Source organism: Urocampus carinirostris, chromosome 13 (assembly GCF_059441175.1).
Source record: "Urocampus carinirostris isolate Australia breed hairy pipefish chromosome 13, RoL_Ucar_1.0, whole genome shotgun sequence".
Lineage (NCBI taxonomy): Eukaryota > Metazoa > Chordata > Actinopteri > Syngnathiformes > Syngnathidae > Urocampus > Urocampus carinirostris.
In genome coordinates this window covers 32896612-32921484 of record NC_142361.1, presented here as the reverse complement: position 1 = coordinate 32921484, position 24873 = coordinate 32896612, and the positions used below count along the sequence as shown (strand labels likewise).

General features: G+C 39.9%; 2 protein-coding genes across 7 annotated transcripts in view; both read right to left on the bottom strand.

Moving 5' to 3' along the window:
* rasgrp3 (RAS guanyl releasing protein 3 (calcium and DAG-regulated)) overlaps positions 1 to 16408 on the bottom strand; it is a 60558-nt gene extending 44150 nt beyond the window's left edge. For 2 of the 4 annotated variants that reach the window (XM_088350978.1, XM_088350977.1), the window contains exons 1-2: positions 16074 to 16408; positions 14286 to 14404 (exon numbers count right to left, since the gene is read on the bottom strand). The gene's annotated coding sequence lies outside the window, so the exon portion shown is untranslated. Of the gene's footprint in view, positions 1 to 7298; positions 7500 to 14285; positions 14405 to 16073 lie in introns of those variants that run through there. The other 2 variants (XM_088350976.1, XM_088350979.1) reach the window with 2 other exon arrangements.
* A 5681-nt stretch (positions 16409 to 22089) lies between these two features.
* Positions 22090 to 24873, bottom strand: part of ltbp1 (latent transforming growth factor beta binding protein 1) — a 155293-nt gene continuing 152509 nt past the window's right edge. For all 3 annotated transcript variants that reach the window (XM_088351050.1, XM_088351052.1, XM_088351051.1), the window contains one exon: positions 22090 to 22603. In XM_088351050.1, coding sequence (XP_088207176.1) covers positions 22437 to 22603 — 167 coding nt within the window. In that variant the 3' untranslated portion in view covers positions 22090 to 22436. The remainder of the gene's footprint in view (positions 22604 to 24873) is intronic.

Genomic DNA, 24873 nt, shown 5'->3' with positions numbered 1-24873 from the left:
TCCACTTCCGCAACATCGATTCATCAATGTTAAACTCTCTCGCTGCTGCTCTATTTCCGTGTTCTACTACGTGACCGATCGCCTTGAGTTTAAACTCTGCGTTGTAAGCGTGTCTCTTAATAGGAGCCATTTCAGGGTCTTTATACAAACGCACAAATAAAAGAGAATTGTTGTTTAATATATCCCAGTATGCACAGCGCACTTCTTCTTCTACGCGAAAAATGGAGTTGGTGGCTGCTTCTCTTAGTTGCGAGACCTTGCAATTCAATATTGATCCATATATAAGGCGCACCGGATTATAAGGCGCATAGTCAGCTTTTTTTTTTTAAAAAATCAGATTTTATGTGCGCATTATAGTGCGGAAAATACGGTAACTTATATTTGTATTTTTTCTATATTTTTATCCGAGTATTTTAAGGTCCATTTTAATTCGATTATATTTTAATGATGGGGGCGGCACAGCGGTTGAGTGGTTTGACGCACAGTTCTGAGGTCATGGGATCAAATCCAGCTATCTACCTTCCTGTGCGGAGTTGCATGTTCTCCCCATGCTTGCGTGGGTTTACTTCCACATTCCAAAAACATGCATGTCAGGTTAATTGGCCGGTCCAAATTGTCCCCAGGTGTGAATGAGCAAGTGAGTTATCTGTCTCGGTGTCCCCTGCCCACTGCCCGAAGATAGCTGGGATGGGCTCCAGCACCCCCGCGACCCTACTGAGGACAAGCGGTACAGATAATGGATGGATGGATGGATATTTTAATGCTCTATATACTACATATATCTTCTGAGAGTGGAATTTATGCAGGAATGGGAAAAGATTAATGCAGATATCGTTGGAGGGATTTTCAATATGATCGTTCTGAAAACATGCTTTCTGCTATATCGTATAGATGCGCTTGTATTGGTAGTTTTTCTTCAACAATAATTGATTAATTGACTTTTATTTTTATATTTTCCACTGAATATCAGATACAAGGTTACAATGAATTAAAAAAATCATCATTTGTTTTGTTAGCCTTCAAAAATTACCGTAAATTCCGGACTATAAGCCGCTTCTTTTTTCCCAAACGTTCAACCCTGCGGCTTATTCAGTGATGCGGCCAATTTATGTAATTTTTCTAACAGTCGCCAGCGGCGCTCGAGTACAAAAGGTAAGATTTAGACCGGTGGAATATATGCGCCGAGGAAGACTGCAACTTCTTAGCTTGTGCACAAATTAAATTAGCGTGGACATATCCTCATCATGCAAATTGCAAAAAGAAAGGCACATGACGTAGCTTTCAAGCTAAACGCAATCGAGCAGTCCGATAAAGAAGGAAACAGAGCTACTGCACGTAAACCTTGCTTTGCAAGCGTGTTGCTAGCGTGTTTTAGAATAAGGGAGCGTGGGACGACGTCTAAATGACAAAGTCTCTTTCCCATGTTGAAGGAAGACAACTTCGATGACATCAGTTATAAGTAGGAAGATGAGGACGGTTTACCGTGATTTCTATATGTGCGGTATGATTTTTTTTAACAGACCCGTTAATTGTTTGGCGAGCGTGTTGTTAGTAGCGTTTTGCTACCCTTCACAGGCACGGTTTGGGATGAAAGTTATAATATTATTATTAAAGCTTTGAAAACTCTCTCGGTGTATCGTCTTTCTTTGTAAATATGTGTAACCGTGTATAATATGTATTTGCAACTGTATATTTTTGTAATGCATTTATTTTAGAAACTTATTCTGATTTGTTTTCCACGGGCGTATCAAAATGAAGAGGCGAAAACAACGGGGGCTGACGGGAAGTGGAGTAAAGGTGAGACGTGTTTGTGGACGCGGCGGACAATAGTGGATATATATTTTTCCCACCTTTACCTTTGGAAATATACATTTTTATCCTTGGATTACTTTCAACGAGCACCCGGACTCTGCAGGACTGCATTAGATATAAAGAACCGGTAACATTTTCTGTTTATTTTGCCGGCTGTGGTTTTTGGACTGTGTACTTTATTTTCAGTTACAATCTCGGGACTCAAAGTCGGGTTTGGGTTAATTGTGTGATTGTGTTACATGTTTTAATGTGGGCGTATGCGGCTTATAAACAGGTGCGGCTTGTGTAAGTACAAAAGCGGTTATCCTCTTAAAATGTGGTGGGTGCGGCTTATAATCAGGTGCGCTCTATAGTCCGGAATTTACGGTAAGTACAATAAAAACAGGGCAGCACGGCGGCGCAGCGGTTAGCGCGTGTGCAGGCACAGTTCGAAGGTCTTGGGAACCTCCCGTGTGGGTTCAAATCCAGCTACCGGACTTCCTGTGCGGAGTTTGTATGTTCTCCCCGTGCTTGCGTGGGTTTCCTCCGGGCACTCCGGTTTCCTCCCACATTCCAAAGACATGCATTTCAGGTGGATTGGCCGGTCCAAATTGTCCCTAGGTGTGAATGAGCGAGCGAGTTGTCTGTCCCTGTGTGCCCTGCGATTGGCTGGCAACCAGTTCAGGGTGTCCCCTGCCCACTGCCCGATGATTGCTGGGATGGGCTCCTGCGCCCCCGCGACCCTACTGAGGATAAGCGGTGCAGCTAATGAGATGAGATGAGAATAAAAACAATCCATAAAATGAGTCACATGATTTTTGAATCTAGCAAAAATAACAAAAAACAATGTTTAGAATGGGGAGAAGCAATCTGCAATTGGGATAAGATTGTTATTTTTCCTTTTGCAGTGTGGGCAGCAGGAGAGCGGTTCATTGGAGTTTCCATGGAAAGTATCCCTGGGTAGTGCCCCTGGTTTGAGTCCAATGGACTACATATATGAAGATGCTGCTTTTTCTGCTTTTCTGGGTTGAGGGTGCACGTTCAAGTCAGCTGTGCCCTTTAGCATGACTTGTTCTTTGCTGCTCTTCAATGCGACACTGTGTCCCTGACTCGGCTTACCAGATGCGTCATTGTGTGCAGTCACAAACGCGCTTCCTGGAGTGCATAGCAAAAACCATCACACGCGTCCAAACACTGTTTTTTTTTGTATTTTGAGCAATGTTCTTTGTAATTTTCCTTACGGGTCTGAGCATTCACACAAAGTCGGTGAGCAACGCTTGAAACAACAGTGAGCCACCATAATCCTAAGTGTGGCAAGGTAATGAATTATCAAACATGTCCAAAACTTGACATCAAGTTACATTTTGCGGAGTTTCCGGCAATGCAAAATTATTTTTCTCTTTTGAATGAATTGACTCATGTATTATTGCAAAGGTTGTACGGCCTACAAACATCATTCCTTCTTACAATTCTTTCACAAGATATCCATTTCTTTTTATTTCCTGATATATTTTGTCGCATAATATTAACATTTTTGGGGGCTTATTGAGTCGGTTGCAAGATACAGAACTGTAATTAATCACATTTTTTAGTGGAAGTACAATGTTGGCAACAAGATTCACTTGATATCATTGGAAATTATTTGAATGCAACACAAACTTTTTCTTCTTTTTTCTGTGTTTTTTTTTCTCCTTCTTTTTAAATTCCTTAAAAAAAAATCTCATTGTGTTTATTTTTTCCGAGCTGTTACTTTTTCTTTTTGTTCCCTATTTACTTTTTCCTACATTTCTTTCTTTTCTTTTTTTCTGGATTTTTTTCTAAATTTTTCCTTCTTTTTTCTCTCTTCCTTTTGTTTCTTTTTTTCTCAGCTTTTCACTACTTTTTTATTTTGGTATTTTTTTCTTTTTTTCTTTTTTGTTCCATTCCCCCCTTCCTTTAAGTCATTTTGTGCATCATTTTACATAATATTTGGTCATGTTGGGATTAAAGAAGCAAAAACAACCTGAAGAGCCGTTTAGGACCCGAAAGAGCCGGTTCCTTTTAGTGAGCCGAGCCGAAGAAGCCGGTTCTCGACAAACTCTACTGACTTTACTTTTCAACTTCGTTCGACATTGACTTCAAAATACCGCATTTAGGACACAACATCAGGGGAACCCTTGTATTTTGACCTTCATGCACTGTAACTTTGACTTAAGTCGCTTCTTAAATAGTAATTTTGAGCCCTGATTTTTGTGAGCTGGCTAGATTTTCTTGTGCGCCGAGAATGTGCGAGCAGTGCGCAATCGCGCACGCACGCAGCTTAGGGGGAACACTGATTTTGAGCAACTATATCGAGTCTTTTTGACTTAAATAATCACAATGAGAAGAGCTGTCTTTTTCCACAAAATCATCTTGATCAACTTTGTGGAGGTTTTAGATTTGTTTGAGATCTTAAAAGGGCAATGACTCCCTGAAAACGCAGTCGTTGTGGTAGTTTGTTCAGATGATTTGTAATATTGTGTTATTTGTTATATATTTCTTATAGAATGAACACTTCTGTTCGGGTTTAAATCACATCCCTGTTTTTTAGGTCTTCTTGTGTCCTGCAATTGGGTCTGTCTGATAAATATGAGACCTTTCTACCTTACACCTCCCTACCTCTCCAACCTCCTTCACAATGCCACTCTCAGATCAGCTTCCTCCCTCCATCTCATTATACCCCCTGCCTGCCTCTGCTCCATGGGAGCAGAGCTTTCAGCCGCTCTGCCCCCCAGCTCTGGAACTCATTGCCGCCTGACTGCCGAAATTCTGCAACCCTGTCCACCTTCAAATCCGGACTCAAAACTCACCTCTTCAGACTGGCCTATTCTTGACCATATGCCTCACACACTGCCCCTTTTAACTAATATGTGTTTTATCGGCTATTTATTACTTGCTTGTTTTATTCTCCGTTTACTGTTGTGTCCTACTCATATGTACAGAGACCTTGGGTGTCCTGAAAGGCGCTTCGAAATGCAATGTATTGTTATTATTATTATGATTATTATTCATCGCAAGCCTCGTTTCCATGGTTACCATGTTTTGCTTCTCCCTTTAGCATCACTTCAAGCCCTGGGACCCAGAAAATAAATACAGTACAGTATACCAGCTCAGTAGCCTAGATGGTAGTGTGCCCGCTTTGAGACTGGGAGGTCGCTGGTTCGCGCCTCGGCCGAGACATACCTAATTGGTATAATGGCGGCGCCCTCTGTTGGCTGCGGCTGCATCGACTCGCTACAACGGGTCAGGTGTATCGACATTTCATTCTGTGTACATTGTTACAAAGAATGAGAATACAAAGGAAATTATTATTATTATTATTAATTATTATATATGAAGAACACAGGTTTCGAAACTGAATGAAGAGAAAGGCATTGTGAGAGGTAGTTCAACCAATTGTATATCGCCATCTTCCGGACGCAGTGATGCAGAGCGAGAGCATTTTGACAAATAGCAGAGAGATATCATGCGTACTGTATAAGATAGTCAGCGTGTTTTATCTCATTATTTGAGTAAATAGTGTTTTATTTCAACGCTTTAAAAAAGCTCACATTTCAACACACCTTTACTAAAGACATATATTTGCTACGGTTTCACTTCACGAACCCCAGACCCTTAAAAGTAAATAATGCTGCCTTTTACTCGCTTCCATACTGAACATTAAATGGTCACATTTCAATCTCAGCCAGTAACCCTAACCCCTAATCCTCACTCTAACCCCTAACCCTAACTCTAACCCTAAAAGACGTGAGGCAGAAAAACACTGGATAAGAAAACTTAACACTCTCTTTCCAGATGGACTAAACAAACGCAGGTAAGACAAGAAACGCTCCAGTTTCCTGAATGGCCAGTGCAGAAACTTACTTTCTCAAGGACCTCCAATTTTTTGGGGGACCTTGAGAAAGAAAGATTGCTTCCTAACCTAACCCTAAAAGTAAACAATGCCGCCTTTTACTCGCTTCCATGCTGAACATTAAAAGCTCACATTTCAATCTCAGACAGTAACCCTAAACTTAACCCTTAACACTAACCCTTACCCCTAACCCCTAACCCTGACCCTAAAAGTAAATAATACCGCCTTTTACTCCATACGGAACATTAAAAGGTCACATTTCAATCTCAGATGGTAACCCTAACCCTAACTCTTACCCTAACCCTGAAAAATAAATAATACCGCCTTTTACCCGCTTCCATACTGAACATTAAAAGCTCACATTTCAATCTCAGATTGTAACCATAACCCCTAACCCTAACTCTTACCCTAACCCTAACCCTGAAAAGTAAATAATGCCGCCTTTTACCCGCTTCCATACTGAACATTAAAAGCTCACATTTCAATCTCGGAGAGTAACCCTAACCATAACCCGAACACTAACCCTAACCCCTAACCCTAATCCCAACCCTCAAAAGAAAACAATGCTGCCTTTTACTCGCTTCCATACTGAACATTAAAAGCTCACATTTCAATCTCAGACAGTAACCCTAACCCTAATCCTAACCCCTAACCCTAAAAGTAAATAATGCCGCCTTTTACCCGCTTCCAAACTGAACAACAAAAGCTCACATTTCAATCTCGGAGAGTAACCCTAACCATAACCCGAACACTAACCCTAACCCCTAACCCTAACCCCAACCCTAATCCTAATCCTAACCCTCAAAAGAAAACAATGCTGCCTTTTACTCGCTTCCATACTGAAAATTAAATGCTCACATTTCAATCTCAGACAGTAACCCAAACCCTAAACCGAACACTAACCCTAACCCCTGACCACTAACCCTAACCCTGTCCCTTAAAAGTAAACAATGCCGCCTTTTACTCGCTTCAACACTGAACATTAAAAGCTCACATTTTAATCTCAGACAGTAACCCTAACCCTAACCCTAACCCATAACCCCTAACACTAACCCCTAACACTACCCCTACCCCTAACCCTTAAAAGTAAACAATGCCGCCTTTTACTCGCTTCAACACTGAACATTAAAAGCTCACATTTTAATCTCAGACAGTAACCCTAACCCTAACCCGAACACTAACCCTAAGCCCTAACCCCTAACCCTAACCCTGACCCTTAAAAGTAAACAATGCCGCCTTTTACTCACTTTAACACTGAACATTAAAAGCTCACATTTCAATCTCAGACAGTAACCCTAACCCGAACACTAACCCATAACCCCTAACCCTATCCGTAACCCTGACCCTTAAAAGTAAACAATGCCACCTTTTACTCACTTCAATACTGAACATTAAAAGCTCACATTTTAATCTCAGACAGTAACCCTAACCCGAACACTAACCCTAACCCCTAACCCTAACCCTAACCCTTAAAAGTAAACAATACTGCCTTTTACTCGCTTCCATACAGAACATTAATAGCTCACATTTCAATCTCAGACAGTAACCCTAACCCCTAACCCTGAAAAGTAAGACAAGTAAGGACAGTAAACAAGAAACAAAACAAGGTCACATTTCCACCAATAAATCGTCTTACCCTCATAAAAGCAGAATTTGAGGAACGCATTTGGACCACGGAGATAACTGCCGCGAACCCTCGATGAAAATCAAGTAGACTAGAGTACTCGGGCATGATCTCCTCCTCCTTTTGTTAGTAAATACAACCTAAGCAGCAAAAATCCACGTGACCCCGTAAGCACACCAGGTTCCGCAATTGTCGAAAATCTCCACTCGTCAACTAAAGAACACATTTGTAATCGTCTTTAGTCACCCAAATGACTTCCTGTGCGATATAAAGTCAGCCTTCGAGGCCAGTCTAGTGCCTCTGACACGGTTTGCTGGAGGGAATGCAACCAATCCGGTGAGAAATCGCTTCTCTTAAAGGGACTTTCTGCGAATTTGCTGAACTCTGAGGAAAAGAAAATTTCCACTTTCCAATAACTGGCCGTATTCCTGCGTGACGAATCGGTTTGAACTCTTTAGAGTAGAATAGAATAGAATATACCTTTATTGTCATTGTTACAAAATGGGTTGAACATATTGTGACAACGAAATTGGATGTGGCACTCCAGTTTCACATTTAACAGTGAGGATAAAAGAAAACAAAGGAGATAAAGGAACTAAGAAGATAAAGGTTATAATTTACACAATATTTACACAAGAAATGTGGGCATGTAGGATGTTACATTTAATACTCATATAATAATAATATAATAATAATAATAATAATTTCCTTTGTATTGTCATTCTTTGTAACAATGTACATAGAACGAAATGTCGATACACCTGACCCGTTGTAGCGAGCCGATGCAGCCGCAGCCAACAGAGGGCGCCGCCATTTTACCAATGTTATAATATACTAAAACCAATGCATTACAAGAAGCAACGTCTGACTGGTGATAGACAAACATTTGTCTATGTGCTCATCTCTTTGTTTCCTTATCCTCACTGTAAATGTGGAACTGGAGTCGTCCAATTTCGTTGTCACAGCATATCCCATGTTGTAACAATGACAATAAAGGCATATTCTATTCTATTCTATTCTATTATGTACTTAGAAAATGGTTTATCTTTGAAAAATCTACCGGGTGCGGCTTATAATCAGGTGCCCTCCAAGGTCCGAATTTTACGGTGTATATATACACACATACACCCAAAGAATCTGTCCCATTACTACCCCTTCCCCTTAATTTTATCCCTTAATCTAGCAAAGCAAGTTCACAATTAGTGTAAAAAAGTCCTATAGCAAAGAAAAAGCAAAAAAGTTATAGCAAAGAAGATAAGGTTCTAAGTTAGAAGCTTAAACTGCTGTCAAGCGTCTGCAGCGAGAAAAAAAATAATGTGTTAGAAGAGTTCAAATTTTACTGATTGTTATCAAAGTGTGTGTTGTTTTAGTGTAAAAAACATAATTTAATATATTAAAAAAAATATTGATTTGAAGAATGAGCAAAAAATACATGAACTATCGTACAAACGAGCTTTTTTAAAAATACCTGATGTGTACATGAGGCTCATCTAGAGGGAGCAACATAATTGTCTGACATCTTGCTGCTACGGGTACCCAAACTCCCCAAAAAGGCTAAGTGGAAATAAATGAGAAAAAAACGTGCAGTTTGGTTACTTTGAGTCTCCGTAATTTGTTTCTTGTGCTTTAAAGCCTTGATTTCAGTTGTGCGACACAATACAGTGACATCTAGTGGCTAAATGTTGCACACCTTTAAATTTTGGTTTTTGCATTCATTTTTGTATTTTATTTCCAGATTTATTTTGAAATGCATTGTATTTCAAATTATATTATTTTTTCTGTATTTATCATTTATATATTTAAATGCAATTGGTTTGATTTACAATTATTAGTCTGTAATTTCAGAATTTATATTTGATATCAAATATAATGGTTTTTAATCTATTTTTCTGTTCTTATTTTTTAATTGAGAATATATATATATATATATATATATATATATATATATATATGAGTGTGTGTGTGTGTGTGTGTGTGTGTGTGTGTGTGTAGTGACTAAAAAATATTTTTTTGTGTGTGGATCTGAAAGCATTCAACAAAAAATTTAGAATATTATACTTTGAATTTTGTTATTTATGTAATGCTTTTATTTGCAATTATTTGTATATGAGAAGTCAAAGTTAGTTCAATTTTAAAAACCTTTAATGATTTGCGTAATAGTTGTTCCTTGGGAAGACTCTTTATAATTACTGTAATTATTGTTATTTTTAAATGTAAATTTTAAAAAGTGTTCACTTTTGTAGTTTGTAAAACGAAACAAAACAAAAAAAAGAAAAAAAATAAAGTTACTGAGAATTAGACAAAACATATCCAGAAATTTGAAAAATGCTATAAATGGTTGTTATTATCTCCTAACAGAATATCTTCTCTCATTTTGGGTGATTCTCAGTGTATCTTAGAGTGTGTCACAACCCTAAAGTACCATTATCACCAGCTTATCCAATGATCCATTGCTTTTGTCCTTTTCCATCTGTTTGTTCCTTTTAATGTTCAATTGTTGAAGTTTTGGAGTTTTTCCTTGCCTTCATGTAGGTTTTAGATCAGGGGATGGTGTCATAATAGTCTGTAGTTTGCAATAAACTGTGGTCTGTGCAGCCCTTTGAGACTCCTTGTGATTAAGGGTGTCACAAATTAACATGACTTGATTTTCCTCATGCTAAAGTTTTTGAGTTTTCCCTTGCCCTCATGACGGTATTAGATCAGGGGATGGTGTCATAATAGTCTGTGTTTTGCAATAATCTGTTGTCGGTGCAGCCCTTTGAGACTCCTTGTGATTAAGGGTGTTACAAATAAACATGACTTGACTTGACTGTCCTCATGTTTAGGTTTTTGAGTTTTCCCTTGCCCTCATGTAGGTTATAGATCAGGGGATGTTGTCATAATAGTCTGTGGTTTGCGATAATCTATGGTCTGTGCAGCCCTTGAGACTCCTTATCATTAAGGGCGTCACAAATAAACATGACTTGACTTTCCTCATGCTAAAGTTTTTGAGTTTTCCCTTGCCCTCATGTCGGTATTAGATCAGGGGATGGTGTCATAATAGTCTGTGTTTTGCAATTATCTGTTGTCGGTGCAGCCCTTTGAGACTCCTTGTGATTAAGGGTGTCACAAATAAACATGACTTGACTGTCCTCATGTTTAGGTTTTTGAGTTTTCCCTTGCCCTCATGTAGGTCTTAGATCAGGGGATGGTGCCATAATAGACTGTGGTTTGCAATAATCTGTGGTCTGTGCAGGCCTTTGAGACTCCTTGTGATTAAGGGCCAAACAAATAAACATGACTTGACTTGACAATTGCAATCGTCTAGTGAATATCCACCCCAATAAAAACAACAAAAGGGATCGTGCATTAGAGTTTCTTTGAACAACAGGAGAAAATTGTTCCGGCATGATAATGGATCCTGAAGGTCATTAAAAGAAGGTCATTTGTTCATTGCAACACATCAATGTGTCCTTTTAAATCCAATGCTTTCATAGTGTTCCTGCAGAGGAATTTTGACTCAAGAAAAATTTGTATTGATGTTTTGGAGGCAAGCCACCGGATTACTGCATCAGGTTACCAAGGGTAGCATCAAAATATGGACTAGTGGAAGACATGTACAATTTCAAATCAAAGCTTTTAGAGTTGGCTTCCTCTGATATTTAAGTACTCATCTCATCTCATTAGCTGCACCGCTTATCCTCAGTAGGGTCGCGGGGGTGCTGGAGCCCATCCCAGCAATCATCGGGCAGTGGGCAGGGGACACCCTGAACTGGTTGCCAGCCAATCGCAGGGCACACGGGGACAGACAACTCGCTCGCTCATTCACACCTAGGGACAATTTGGACAGGCCAATTGATATTTAAGTACTGTAGGTGGAAAATAGTTTACCCATCAGCAAAAATGTTCTTTTGAATTTGAACTAATAAAAAAGTTTCGACTTACATTTTGATAATTCTTGAAAGAAGTAAAAAAAAAAAAAAAGAATCCCTGTTTGTGTTCTGTGTAAGCCAGGATCCATTCATCTGTTATCGGGGCCGCGGGGGTGCTGGAGCCCATCCCAGCTATCTTTGGGCAGTGGGCAGAGGAGACCCTGAACTGGTTGCCAGTCAGCCGCAGGGGTAAGGCAGGATGTAAATAAGAAACTTACCGTATTTTCCGCACTATAAGGCGCACCTAAAAGCCTTTATTTTTTTCAAAAGCTGACCATGCGCCTTATAATATAGTGCGCCTTATTTATGGATCAATATTAAGTCGCAAAGTCTTGCAACTAACTTGCAGCCGCCGACTCGATTTTCCACCGAACGCCAAGTAGTACGCGGTGTATGCTGGGATTTATTTACCGGCGTTTCATTGGCTAACCAATGTGTCAATCATCATTTGAATGGATCACTATTGGCTAAAGTTATTCGGAGGTCAAGGGGAGGATCCTTTTTATCATTTACAGACTGGCATTGGCTTGAACGGCAAAACAAAGCCTGCAATTGGCCGAAAAAGATGAATGCGTATAGCACGTGGCTGACGGCATACAGAAAGCATTTTTTTACTATTTTGTATTTGTAAATATTTTATTCTCCTGGATTTACTAAACTCACGGATATAAGAGGACCACGGCTGCACATTATTATGAACACAACGACTTCGGTGAGCTACTCCGGGTTTTATATTGTCCCTGTATTTTGTTTTAGACTGAACTCGATGTTTCTGTGATAAGCGGTGCAGATAATGGATGGAATGGAGTGTCTATTTTTAAATTAAACTCAATTCTAAGTGTTTATTGTCATATTTACAGTAAAGTTGCGAGCGAAAAAGAAAATAGAAACTAAGGAACGGTTGGCATTTCTTGAATCCCAAGACTTTAACCTTCCGAAAGATGGAACGATGCATTTGAGTGACATCGTACGGACACCGCATCCGCACGTGCTCTCGACACGTATTTGCGTCTTTGCAAGCTTTCGGAATGTTAAGGGAGTAATAAGTTGGACTGAATCATCTGACTGTTTTGTCCACGTTCCCATTGTAGCGCCTTATAATCCGGTGCGTCTTATGTATGTCAAAATTAGGACCAAAAACTATTTTTTCGGGGTGCGCCCTATAGCCCGGTGCGCCTTATAGTGCGGAAAACACGGTAATTTACTGGGGCATATGCAAATAATGCACAAAGGACATGCTTGGCGGCCCCCTAGTATAGTATGAAAAGCAGTATACAGATAAATGTGATGGTCTCTATGGGTGCATTATGTTTTATCTTTGTAGTTTTTTCATATTTACTTATTTTTTATTGGGTGAATAAAAAAATATAATAGTCAAGTCAAGTCATGTTTATTTGTACAGCCCTCAATCACAAAGAGTCTCAAAGGGCTGCACAGACCACAGACTACTACAGTCTACAGACCATTATGACACCACCCCCTGATCTAAAACCCAAATGAGGGCAAGGGAAAACTCAAAAACCTCAACATGAGGAAAATGAAGATACCTTGAGAACCGCATATGAGGTAATCCCCCTTCCAACATGACCAGGCTGAAACAGATGTCGCCCGCATACAGTTTGTTTGTTGATTTTTATTATATGATCATTTTTATGAATATAATCAGGGTTGGGTAGGGTTACTTTAACTGAAATACTTTCAATTACTTTTGGATTACTCCAATACCAAATATGCTAATAAAAGACAAAAGAAACTAAATATGAATAAAATGACTAAATTTTGTGCAAGCTTGGGGAGTAACGGAATACATGGAACGGCAAAAATGATGTTGGCAAGCTGTTTGGATTTATTTTCACTTTGTTTCTGTCGCATTTTATGTTCAGTTTGCCGGAGATCAAAGACAGGAGAGAAAGCTTACCATGTGTTGTGAGTCATCATTTTATTCATATTTAGTTTCTTTTGTCTTTTATTAGCATATTTGGTATTGGAGTAATCCAAAAGTAATCAAGTTAAAGTAACCCTACCCAACCCTGGTCGCATTTTATGTTAGTTTTGCCGGAGATCAAAAAGATCAAAGCCAGGAGAGAAAGCTTACCATGTGTTGTGAGTCATCATTTTATTCATATTTAGTTTATTTTGTCTTTGATTAGCATATTTGGTATTGGAGTAATCCAAAAGAAATTGAAAGTAATCCAGTTAAAGTAACCCTACCCAACCCTGAATATAATTGTGCACTTTTTTTTTTAATGCATCCAACCATCCATCCATCTATCCATCCATTTTTGTTTTTAATTGGTTTTCATATGAATAATACCTAAAGCTAGAATATATTGTAGTTGTTCATTCATTCATTCATTCATTATCTGCACTGCTTATCCTCAGTAGGGTCACGGGAGTGCTGGAACCCATCCCAGCTAACTTCAGGCAGTGGGCAGGGGACACCCTGAACTGGTTGCCAGCCAGTCGCAGGGCACACGGAGACAGACAGCTCATTCCCACCTAGGGACAATTTGGACCGGCCAATTCACCTGAAATTCATGTTTTTAGAATGTGGGAGGAAACCAGAGTGCCCGGAGGAAACCCACGCAGGCACGGGGAGAACATGCAAACCCCACAAAGGCAGGTGCGATCTCATGACCTCAGAACTGTGCCGCACACACACACGCGCTAACCACTGCGCCGCCATGCTGCCCTGCTATGCTAATATTTTCTTAAAAAATACAACTTAATACAGTTATGGTGGCGCCTCCTAAAGCACAGAGTGCAAGAATGCTAAATTTTTCCTCATGGAGATATTCTTCCTACCGTATCAACTCGCGGGTAATTTAACTGTGTTGCACACGCGCTAACCACTGCGTCCCCGTGCTGCCCACTGTTGTTATCTTGTGGATTTTAGCCAATGGATACTCATGACATTTAGAAAGCAAATTTCTTAGAAAATCACAACGACCCATCACTGGTGAGCTCTTTTCCCAGTTAACTGACTCCCCAACTGTACTCAGGGGGCTATATGCAGGAGCCAAAATTGTGGAGACCAGACATGGCAAAAATAAAAATAAAAACTGAAAAAAAACTGCTGAAAACATACCTGGCTTGTGTAGTCACACCAAAGTCTGCAAGGCCTCCGGTCTTCAATCCAACGGGATTATCCCGAAATTAGCAAATTAGTCTCTCATTCTGGTCCCCTGAAGACTTTTTTGCGGTCTGCTAGCCACACGCAAAGAAAATAACATTAAAAAACACATACCAAAGAACTGCTAACCAGGGTTGGGTAGGGTTACTTTAACTGGATTACTTTCAATTACTTTTGGATTACTCCAATACCAAATATGATACTTGAATAAAATGATGACTCACAACACGTGGTAAGCTTTCTCTCCTGGCTTTGATCTCTTTGATCTCCGGCAAAACTTAACATAAAATGCGACAGAAACAAAATGAAAATCAATCCAAACAGCTTGCCAACATTTTTTTTGCCGTTCCATGTGTTCCGTTACTCCCCGAACCTGCACAAAATTAAGTCATTTTCAAAACAAGAGCAAAAACACAGGTCAAAACGGGGATTCACAGGGCTTGCCGTATCACAACAGAGTTTAGCAGGAGTTTCGCAGACGGCGTTTAAGTAGTCCGGGAGCAATCTGCTAGTGTCCATGGGCGGGGCCAGTTGGGCGCCGTGGCAACCGTGACAGAACCTGGCACCACACCGCGGGGACCAATTGGGCGCCCTTGCAACCGTGACATTTAAATGCAGCTGCCTAAAACATATGTTAACACCTGCTAATTCGCAAGTATTTTGGTCCAGTGATATGCTAATAAAAGACAAAAGAAACTAAATATGAATACAATGATGACTCACAACACGTGCCAAGCTTTCTCTCCTGGCTTTGATCTCTTTGATCTCCGGCAAAACTAACGTAAAATGCGACAGAAACAAAAAATAAATCCAAACAGCTTGCCAACATAATTTTTTGCCGTTCCATGTATTCCGTTACTCCCCAAGCTTGTACAAAATTTATTAATTTTATTCATATTTAGTTTCTTTTGTCTTTTATTAGCATATTTGGTAATGGAGTAATTCAAAAAAGGAACTTATTATTATATTATTTTCATTTTGTTTCTGTCGCATTTTATGTTAGTTTTGTCAGAGATCAAAGAGATCAAAGCCAGGAGAGAAGGCTTACCACGTCTTGTGAGTCATCATTATATTCATATTTAGTTTCTTTGGTCTTTTATTAGCATATCTGGTATTGGAGTCATCCAAAAGTAACTGAAGGTAGTCAAGTTAAAGTAACCCTACCCAACCCTGCATTTTATGTTAGTTTTGCCGGAGATCAAAGAGATCAAAGCCAGGAGTGAAAGCTTACCACGTGTTGTGAGTCATCATTTTATTCATATTTAGTTTCTTTTGTCTTTCATTAGCATATTTGGTATTGGAGTAATCCAAAAGTCATTGAAAGTAATCCAGTTAAAATAACCCTACCCAACCCTGCATTTTATGTTCGTTTTGCCGGAGATCAAAGAGATCAAAGCCAGGAGAGAAAGCTTACCACGTGTTGTGAGTCATCATTTTATTCATATTTAGTTTCTTTTGTCTTTCATTAGCATATTTGCTATTGGAGTAATCCAAAAGTCATTGAAAGTAATCCAGTTAAAATAACCCTACCCAACCCTGCATTTTATGTTAGTTTTGCCGGAGATCAAAGACATCAAAGACAGGAGTGAAAGCTTACCACGTGTTGTGAGTCATCATTTTATTCATATTTAGTTTCTTTTGTCTTTCATTAGCATATTTGCTATTGGAGTCATCCAAAAGTCATTGAAAGTAATCCAGTTAAAGTAATCCTACCCAACCTTGCTGCTAACATACCTGACCTACCTGTGTTTTTAGTCCAAAAAGCCTCCAGTCATCAGCGTCCAATGGGAATATCCCAAAATCCAAGATCTATTCCCTCATTCTTGTCCTCTGAAACCGTTTTCGCCGTCTCCCGGCCAGTTGCTACACATTCGGGTGACTTTTGTTTGTCCAAGTGACCGTTCCACTTCCTTCAATTGTTTTCCCAAACGCGTCGTCCCGGGGCCAAATATAGACCCCAAACAAGGTGGGGTACAAAAAGCAGGAAATGGAATAACTGGAATCGAAATAGGAGCGGTTCTCCGCGACGGGCCTCGGTTCGATTTTAAATGCGCGAAATATCGCGAGTGAACTGGTTCGGCGTCGGTTTTTTGTTTTTGTGCCGGTTTCCCGAACGGGAGCCGGTTGAATGTGTTGGTGCGTCGGCCTCTATTGTTCCACGTCGGTGGGAGAGGGTCAGCCCATCCCATATTCCTCTCTCATGACGTGGTTTGCATTGTTTTGTCTCGCTGGGATGCTAAAAATGTCTGGCTAAACAAAAACACTGAGCACACATCCTGCTGCCTGGCTGGAGAAAAAGAATACCGGCGCAACTTTGATTGTTTCGGGCTTTCAAAGGGGGTTTGTGTTCATATTTCGACATAATTGATCGAATGGAGAGACATTCTGTAACTCTATTAATGTACAACAAACATTTTTTTTTAATTAAAAATTTGGGTGCGCGTTATACACGAGGTTCTACGCTAAATTACTGTATTTGTGCAACGATAGATCGGTTGAAAAATAGCTAAACCACGATCGCAAATCATTGTATGCAACTGGAATAGAACCCGGGTCACGGCGGTGAGAGAGCCGAATCCTAACCACTAGACCACCAGTGATATTGAGCAGTGGTCATCAACCACCAGGCAGTCGACCAGTACCCGGCTGTTGGTATCGACCCGCACAGAGAGAAAGAAATACCTTAGTTTTTACGTATCCCGAATGCCATAAATATAATCAAAGCGGAGTAAAAATCAAAGTTTGGGTTGGTGGTGAAAATGAGGTTTTATAGTAAATTGAGCAATGATTGGTCAACCGTCAAATATCACTTAGTTTGTTCAACATGGGATGCAACGGGAATCAAACCCGGATCGCAGTGGTGAGAGCGCCGAAGTCTAGACTCCAATCCACTATGTCAACGCAAAAGGAAATCACTTTTATCTCATCATGAAAATATTTTAACTCATGTTACCAAGTAGAACAACGTTGTTTTGGCTGAAATCTCTCCCATAATGCTCCATTACAACAGAGAATTATGGGAAGGAGTTCAGCCAAAACAACATTGACCAATCCTGTGCACCTTTAAGATAAATTCAAATGCCTTTTTTCACAAAAACTAGATCCATAGTGCCTAGTGATAGCACAGTGGATTTTGGGTTATTATTTTTTACTCTTAAAGCTATTATTATTGTTATTATTACTAAGTGGGCCGGGCATACATTGCATTGATTGAAATTGGTAAGTTATACATTTTTACATACGTTTCCACGGATACAATTTTGGGTTTGTACACAATTTAATGTCCAAATTAAAGCATTTTTTTAAAGGAATTTCAAAGTCTATTTTCCAATGTATCCAGTACCACTAAAAGAAAAAAAATCCAGAGTTAATTATGTATTTTGCAGTGCCACATATATATCTGCGATTTACACATGCAAGTTTTAATATTGTGTGTGTTTTTTTCAAGACATGTGTTGGGTAAAAATGACTATATATTTTGGAGAGGACGTCGTTGGGGGTTGCCCCAAAATATACGCAGAGACAGAAATATGGCGGAAAGGGAACGTCCTTTATTGCAACATTCATTCAGCAACATTTAAGCCACGTTCAAAATTCCTCCAAGAGATGCTGGGCTTTTTCGGAATCGAAAGTGTTTTTTCTCTGAATCGACTTTCTAATTTCGTGTATCAACATTATCTCATAACATCCGGCCAGATGTCTGTTGTCAGCTCGAAAGCTGCTGACTTACAGTTAATCCACAACATATTTAGCCTACATTTTCAGTTGCAGGAAGTTCTTCCCTGACAATTTAGCACTGGGAAACACTATCTTCATTTTTTTGCATGGACTATAATACATTTCCATTATTGATAATGTAATACTTGCACTAATACTCATTTCATAGTGTTCTGTTTAAGTGTAGCAAGTACCTATCTTATTGGGCGAGGTCCCTATAGGGCAATGGCACTTTATAGGACAATAACATACAAACTAATGCCAGCGGCGGTGGTTCACAAGGGAAGAAGAAATGTAATGGCAAAGCGAAGCCACTAGAGAACACAGTCAGCGTCCTTTTTTAAGCAGGAACATGGTAACAATTTCAAGCATTTACAAGTACTTCACCTCAATCCTTGAAAAGACATTAAAATTCTAGCATTTTCAAGTATTTCACTCGTACGAACCTTGTTCCATGTCATGCTATAAAATAAAGTTTTTTTTAACCCTTTAACATAAGTTTCAAATGAACTCATTTTATGGAATATATATTACATTTAAAAATTCAACTTAAATAAAAGTCGTGACACGAAATCTTGAAATTTTTCATGAAAAAAAGTGAAATTTATAGTTTCTGTTTTCATTGTGTGGGATAAGGGCGGCATTGGCTCAGGAGTTGGGATCAAGAGGTCGCAGGTTCGATTCCCGGCTCCTCCGTGTTATATGTCAAAGTGTCCTTAAGCAAGACACTGAATCCCTAATGCTTCCAATAAGCAGGTTGGCGCCTGGCATGGCTGACTCCCTATTGGTGTGTGAGTGTGTGTGTGAATGGGTAAGTGTGAAGCACATTGTAAAGTGCTTTGGGAGGTTTTCATTGACTTGAAAAGCGCTATAAAAATGCAGATCATTTACCATTTAGCATCTTGATTATCCTCAAAAAGTTTAGAGGCTGACTCCCTATTGGTGTGTGAGTGTGTGTGTGAATGGGTAAGTGTGAAGCACATTGTAAAGCGCTTTGGGAGGTCTTCATTGACTTGAAAAGCGCTGTAGAAATGCAGACCATTTACCATTTAGTATCTTGATTATCCTCAAAATGTTTAGAGGCTGACTCCCTATTGGTGTGTGAGTATGTGTGTGTGAATGGGTAAGTGTGAAACACATTGTAAAGCGCTTTGGGAGGTTTTCATTGACTTGAAAAGCGCTATAAAAATGCAGATCATTTACCATTTAGCATCTTGATTATCCTCAAAATCTTTGGAGGCTGACTCCCTATTGGTGTGTGAGTGTGTGTGTGAATGGGTAAGCGTGAAGCACATTGTGAAGCGCATTGGGAGGTCTTCATTGACTTGAAAAGCGCTATAGAAATGCAGAACATTTACCATTTATAAATTAAGGGAATTAGAACCATTTTCCTTGACTTAACTCCAAATTGCAAAAATTTGTTAAAATGTTACAAAATTAATACATAAAACGAGCAAAGTTATCCGTTTTTGTGATGATAAAAACACGTTCATTTTAAGAAGGAGATTGCGCAATATTTGACCAGTAAATGTATTTTAAATAAAACCTAAAAAAGTGACACACAGAAAAAAGAAGAATGCAAACTAAGGAACAACGGAGCTCCCTCTACAGGAGGCTTGTGCTATGTAAAATATATGTGTTTTTAAAAATGCACGTGTATACAATAGTCCAAACTCATTTAAACTCGGGGGCCACACGATAGAACAAACATTCTGTTGGGGGCCAGACTAGTAGATTAAAGAGAAAGAAAAAGAGAGATAAAGAAATAAGAGAAAGAGGGAGGGAAAAGGAGAGAGGCCGGGACAAAGAAAGAAAAAGAGAGAAAGGGAGAGAGCGTGAGAAACAAAAGAGATAAAAAGTCATGAGAGAGGGGGAAAAGAAAGGGAGAGGAAAAAAGAAATCCAAAGAGAAATAGAAAGACAGAAGGAGAGAAAAGAAAGCGCAAAGGGTAGGAAGAGAGGAAAAGAAAAGAGAGAAAAATGTAAAAAAGAAATTAGAGCAAAAGAGGTTAAAAGACACTGAGAGAGAAAGAGACAAAGAGCAACAAAGGTAAAGAAAAACAGAGACACCAAGAGTGAAAGAGAGTGGGAGAAAAGGGGTGGAAAAGAGAGAGAGAGAGAGAGAGAGAGAGAGAGAGAGAAATAAGTGCAGGCACCTGGCTTTGGCAACATCAACCTGCAGCTTGTTTTTCTCTTGCGCTTCTCTGAGTGTTGTCTCGCGGGCCGGATTCAATCCCTTAGCAGGCCAGATCAGGCCCGTGGGCCGCCTCTTTGACACCTGTGCAATAGTCAATGTCCGAAATAACGTCCTCCCGGACGCCCGGGGCGTGCATCTTTTGCGTCGGGCGTACAACTTACAAAATGTTTCTGCCCGGCGGGCCGACAACTTAAAAAAAATTAAAAAAAATAAAAAATTGTTTGTTTTTATTTTTTCAAATCAAACGTTTTGCTTTATTCTAATCTTCGTTCGGCTTGGAAAATTCGGAAATTTGTTTGGCAATTTGCATACTCGGCAGCCAATCAGAAGCCTGCATCGAATAACTTCCTGCTTCCGGACTTCCCCCAACCCTTATAAGGTCGTACATTTGCATATCCATTTTCCAAAGTAGACACATAGGGAACACAAGAAAAATGGAGACGTGGTTAGGAAATGTTAAGATTTGTCAATTCAATAGCGCTCTTATTCGCTGTATTGCGGTAAGACGTTTCCCATTACGTCATTACGCACACACCATTTTTCATTTTGCTAATCGTTGATCACCATGTTGTATTGAATGTAGCCGTGTTCTTGTTTGGTTGCTGTTAAGGAATAAATATGCTTAAACGCTGAACCACAATGTCATGCTTATCTTCTCACGCATGAGGAAACTGCACACTCTGACATATCCTTACCAGGAATCAAGCCAAAACCCCAGAAGGGAGATTCAAAAGAAGCTAACAACATTTATGACGCTACAAAACGTAAACCTACCGTATTTTCCGCACTATAAGGCGCACCTAAAAGTCTTAATTTTTTTCAAAAGCTGACCATGCGCCTTATAATACAGTGCGCCTTATATATGGAGCAATATTAAGTCGCAAAGTCTTGCAACTAATGCAGCAGCCGCCGACTCGATTTTCCCCCGAACGCCAAGTAGTCCGCGGTGTATGCTGGGATTTATTTACCGGCGTTTCATTGGCTAACCAATGTGTCAATCATCATTTGAATCGATCACTATTGGCTAAAGTTATTCGGAGGTCAAGGGGCGGATCCTTTTTATCATTTACAGCCTGGCATAGGCTGAAGCGGCAAAACAAAGCCTGCAATTGGCCGAAAAAGATGAATGCAAATAGCACGTGGTTGACGGCATACAGAAAGAATTTTTTTACTATTCTGTATTTGTAAATATTTTATTCTCCTGGATTTACTAAACTCACGGATATAAGAGGACCACGGCTGCACATTATTATGAACACAACGACTTCGGTGAGCTACTTTGGCTATATATTTTCCCTGTATCTTGTTTCAGACTGAACTCGATGTTTCTGTGATAAGCGGTGCAGATAATGGATGGAATGGAGTGTCTATTTTTAAATTCAACTCAATTCCAAGTGTTTATTGTCATATGCACAGTAAAGTTGCGAGCGAAAAAGAAAATAGAAACTAAGGAATGGTTGGCATTTCTTGAATCCCAAGACTTTAACCTTCCGAATGATGGAACGATGCATTTGAGTGACATCGTACGGACACGTATTTGCTTCTTTGCAAGCTTTGGGAATGTTAAGGGGGTAATAAGTTTGACTGAATCATCTGACTGTTTTGTCGACGTTCCCATTGTAGCGCCTTACAATCCGGTGCGTCTTATGTATGTCAAATATAGGACCAAGAACTATTTTTTGGGAGTGCGCCCAATAACCCGGTGCGCCTTATAGTGCGGAAAATACGGTATTCAAATCCCTATTTTTTTTTGAAACAAAGAAGTTTGTGTTTACCACTAGGAGGCACAAAATAATACACACTGTCCCTTTAAGACCAATATAGTCATAACAGTACGTCATTTATAAGATAATACATTTTGGTTTATTCAAAAATACACACATTTAGCATTAAAAAGATCATACATATCAAATATATTAAATAAAAGAAGTCGGTCATAACACTCCCAACGAGACTCAGAAGAGCGCAATCTTCAGATACATTTTGCATGTCGGAAACCAAAACGGGAAGATTTTGTTTTTTTAGCTGCAAATTCAGGAGAAGAGTAAGTATCTGTGTGTGTACAGATCTGCCCCCTCCTACCGCTCACCCAAAGAACTTGTGTTTTTAGGTATTTACGGTTAGTTCTGGGGGTTTTCATCATAAAGTGTGGGTTTTCAGAGTCTCTCTCGGTCCTGTCCCGTCGATGGTCACTCACTGCGTATGCGTCTGGCGTCTTTCTGTCTCCACGCAATAGTTTGGTTTTTCGGAGGGTGCGAAACCCGGAAGGCAAAGGCACCGGTACGAGCCCACCGTGTTGACGCATCGGCCGTTTTTGCAGAGCGACATGCGCTGGTTGAGTTCCGAGCACTCGTCCACATCTGGGGGAAGAAGGTCATTTAGAGGTATTCCCAAACAGATTTTTGGTGTCGATTAAGCACAGAATGTGTAGTGTTTTGCCGGACAATCACATACCTGTCAACCTGTACGTTTTTGCCGAACAAAGTACGTTTATTATGTATTTTAAGACGTGTATGTTGTACAAGAAAATCTGTACGGAAAAACGCAAATTTGTCAATGATGGGTACCATCCGGTTTACACCGACTATCACGAAACGGCAAATCAATCAAGTCAAACGAGTTCGCCGCGGTAGCCTCTATCTCGGTATTGTATTTTTTCGTTGCAAACAAAGCGAGCGGTTTGATGCTACTGTGCGCATGCGTCTGCCGCCTGGGGATTTCCCATCATGCATCATTCCGATCAGGGGTTGATTGAGTAAATTTGAAATACATGTGGTCTTAAAAAACTTTGGATTTCATGTGGTAGTTGAGTAGTGAAAGGAAGTCTGTCTCTTTTTAGCGAACCGGCTTTTTCGGCTCAACTCATTAAAGAGAGCCGGCTCTCAAACGGCTCACTCGCTTTGATGCATTATATTACGAATTATTGTGTTGTAAAAAATAAGTTAAGAAAAAAAGGAAGTATAAAAGGAGAAGATGAAAAAAGACAGGTTCGTGGTTAACCCTTTAATCAGTATATTACCAACAATAATTTAATGCAAAAAATGAATTCATAATTTGAATAAGAAAATTCTACTTAATTCTATTTGCATGTATTCTTTCCTTCTACGGTGAACATCCAAGCTACTTCATTTTTTTATGATAAACCTCATTCATGTCGAGCAACTCTGTGTCTAATGCTAATTAACAATATATATGATATCACGAAACACATGTAGAATATAACATGTTAAACTACATAAATAAACACGTTTGAAAAAAATATGGTGTAGGATTATTTTGTAATTTGTAAGGGAAAATACGACAGTTTGTAAGGGCATGGAGCCCTGGAGCGCGACAGGTATGGAATCATGCAAAGATGTTCAATCCGCCGTTAACCTATCTTGTTTCCTCTAGAGCTGGGACATCATTTATGGAACACAACACTTTCAAAATGGAGAGTCCAATTACCACAACATGTGCGGCCAACTCTGAAACAAACATACCGCTCATTTCTGCATGCTTAGACCTCCAAAAGATGCTAAGTTTACCTGCTCCCGTTACAGCGTTTTTTTTCCCTTCAACGCGCGGTCTATCGAGTCAGACTCCCAAGAAACATGGTAACTTCAGCCGAGATTTCAGCATTTCTAAGGTCTTAAGGCACCCGTACTAAACCTGTTGTTGGTTCCCGGTTAGCCTGGCTGCTCACTGCGTGTTTTTTAGTCACCCAGCCTTGCGTTCTTCTTACCAAGGCTCTGGCTGTCTTTCATTGATCTGTCCCTGTTGGCGGCTCACTGCATGTTTTTTTGCCAGTTAGCCCCTTTTGGGCTGCTCACCCTTGGTTCTATAGTTACTGCATCCACCTGCGACACAACACCTAGGCATTCTCCACAAAAACTAACAAGATTTCACTCAAAACACTCCTAACTTCCTCTACTAGCTAGTGAAGGTTTTTATACATTTGACTATAAAGGGTTTTATACGATTGACTACAAATTATGTCTAATGCAATAGATATTTACTGACTGTGCCTTTATTCAATGAGCAGTGAAAGGTCAGGGCAGGTTGGTGGAGGATGTTGTTTACAGAACGGAACGTACTGCTGATAAGATAATCAGCACACCCAGACGCTGATGGGCTCAGTGTTGTTTTGAGGAACCACAGACATCGGGACGCTCGTCTATGTGATTGTGAAAGCCACGTTGGCCTTCCTTGGCACGTCCATGGGAGGAGCCGGCACACCATTATGCGGGGAGAAGATGGCCAATAGGAAAAAAGCAAAAGGACTTCAGAAGAAGGCTTCCCAGAGACTCCAAGGTCACTAATTCGGCCGTTTTAGATGGAGTACACTTATTTCTTTTGTTAGGGAAATTAAATCTGGCCCCTGTGTGAAAATGTAGGCTTTCCTGTTCATTTTTCCCTCAAAAAACGAGCGCGCATAAATTGTTGGGTGAATGTAGGCTGTGTTTGGTTAATGGAGTCAGATAACTAATTTGAGCATTTGGTAAACGAGGGATTTTGATATTAGCTAATTTGGTTGGTGTTCCTCCGATGATGTCACAGCTCAGGATGGAAAAAAAAAAAGACAAGCTGCCTTCAAGATTGATTATCTCAGAAAATACCGTATTTTCCGCATTATAAGGCGCACCTAAAA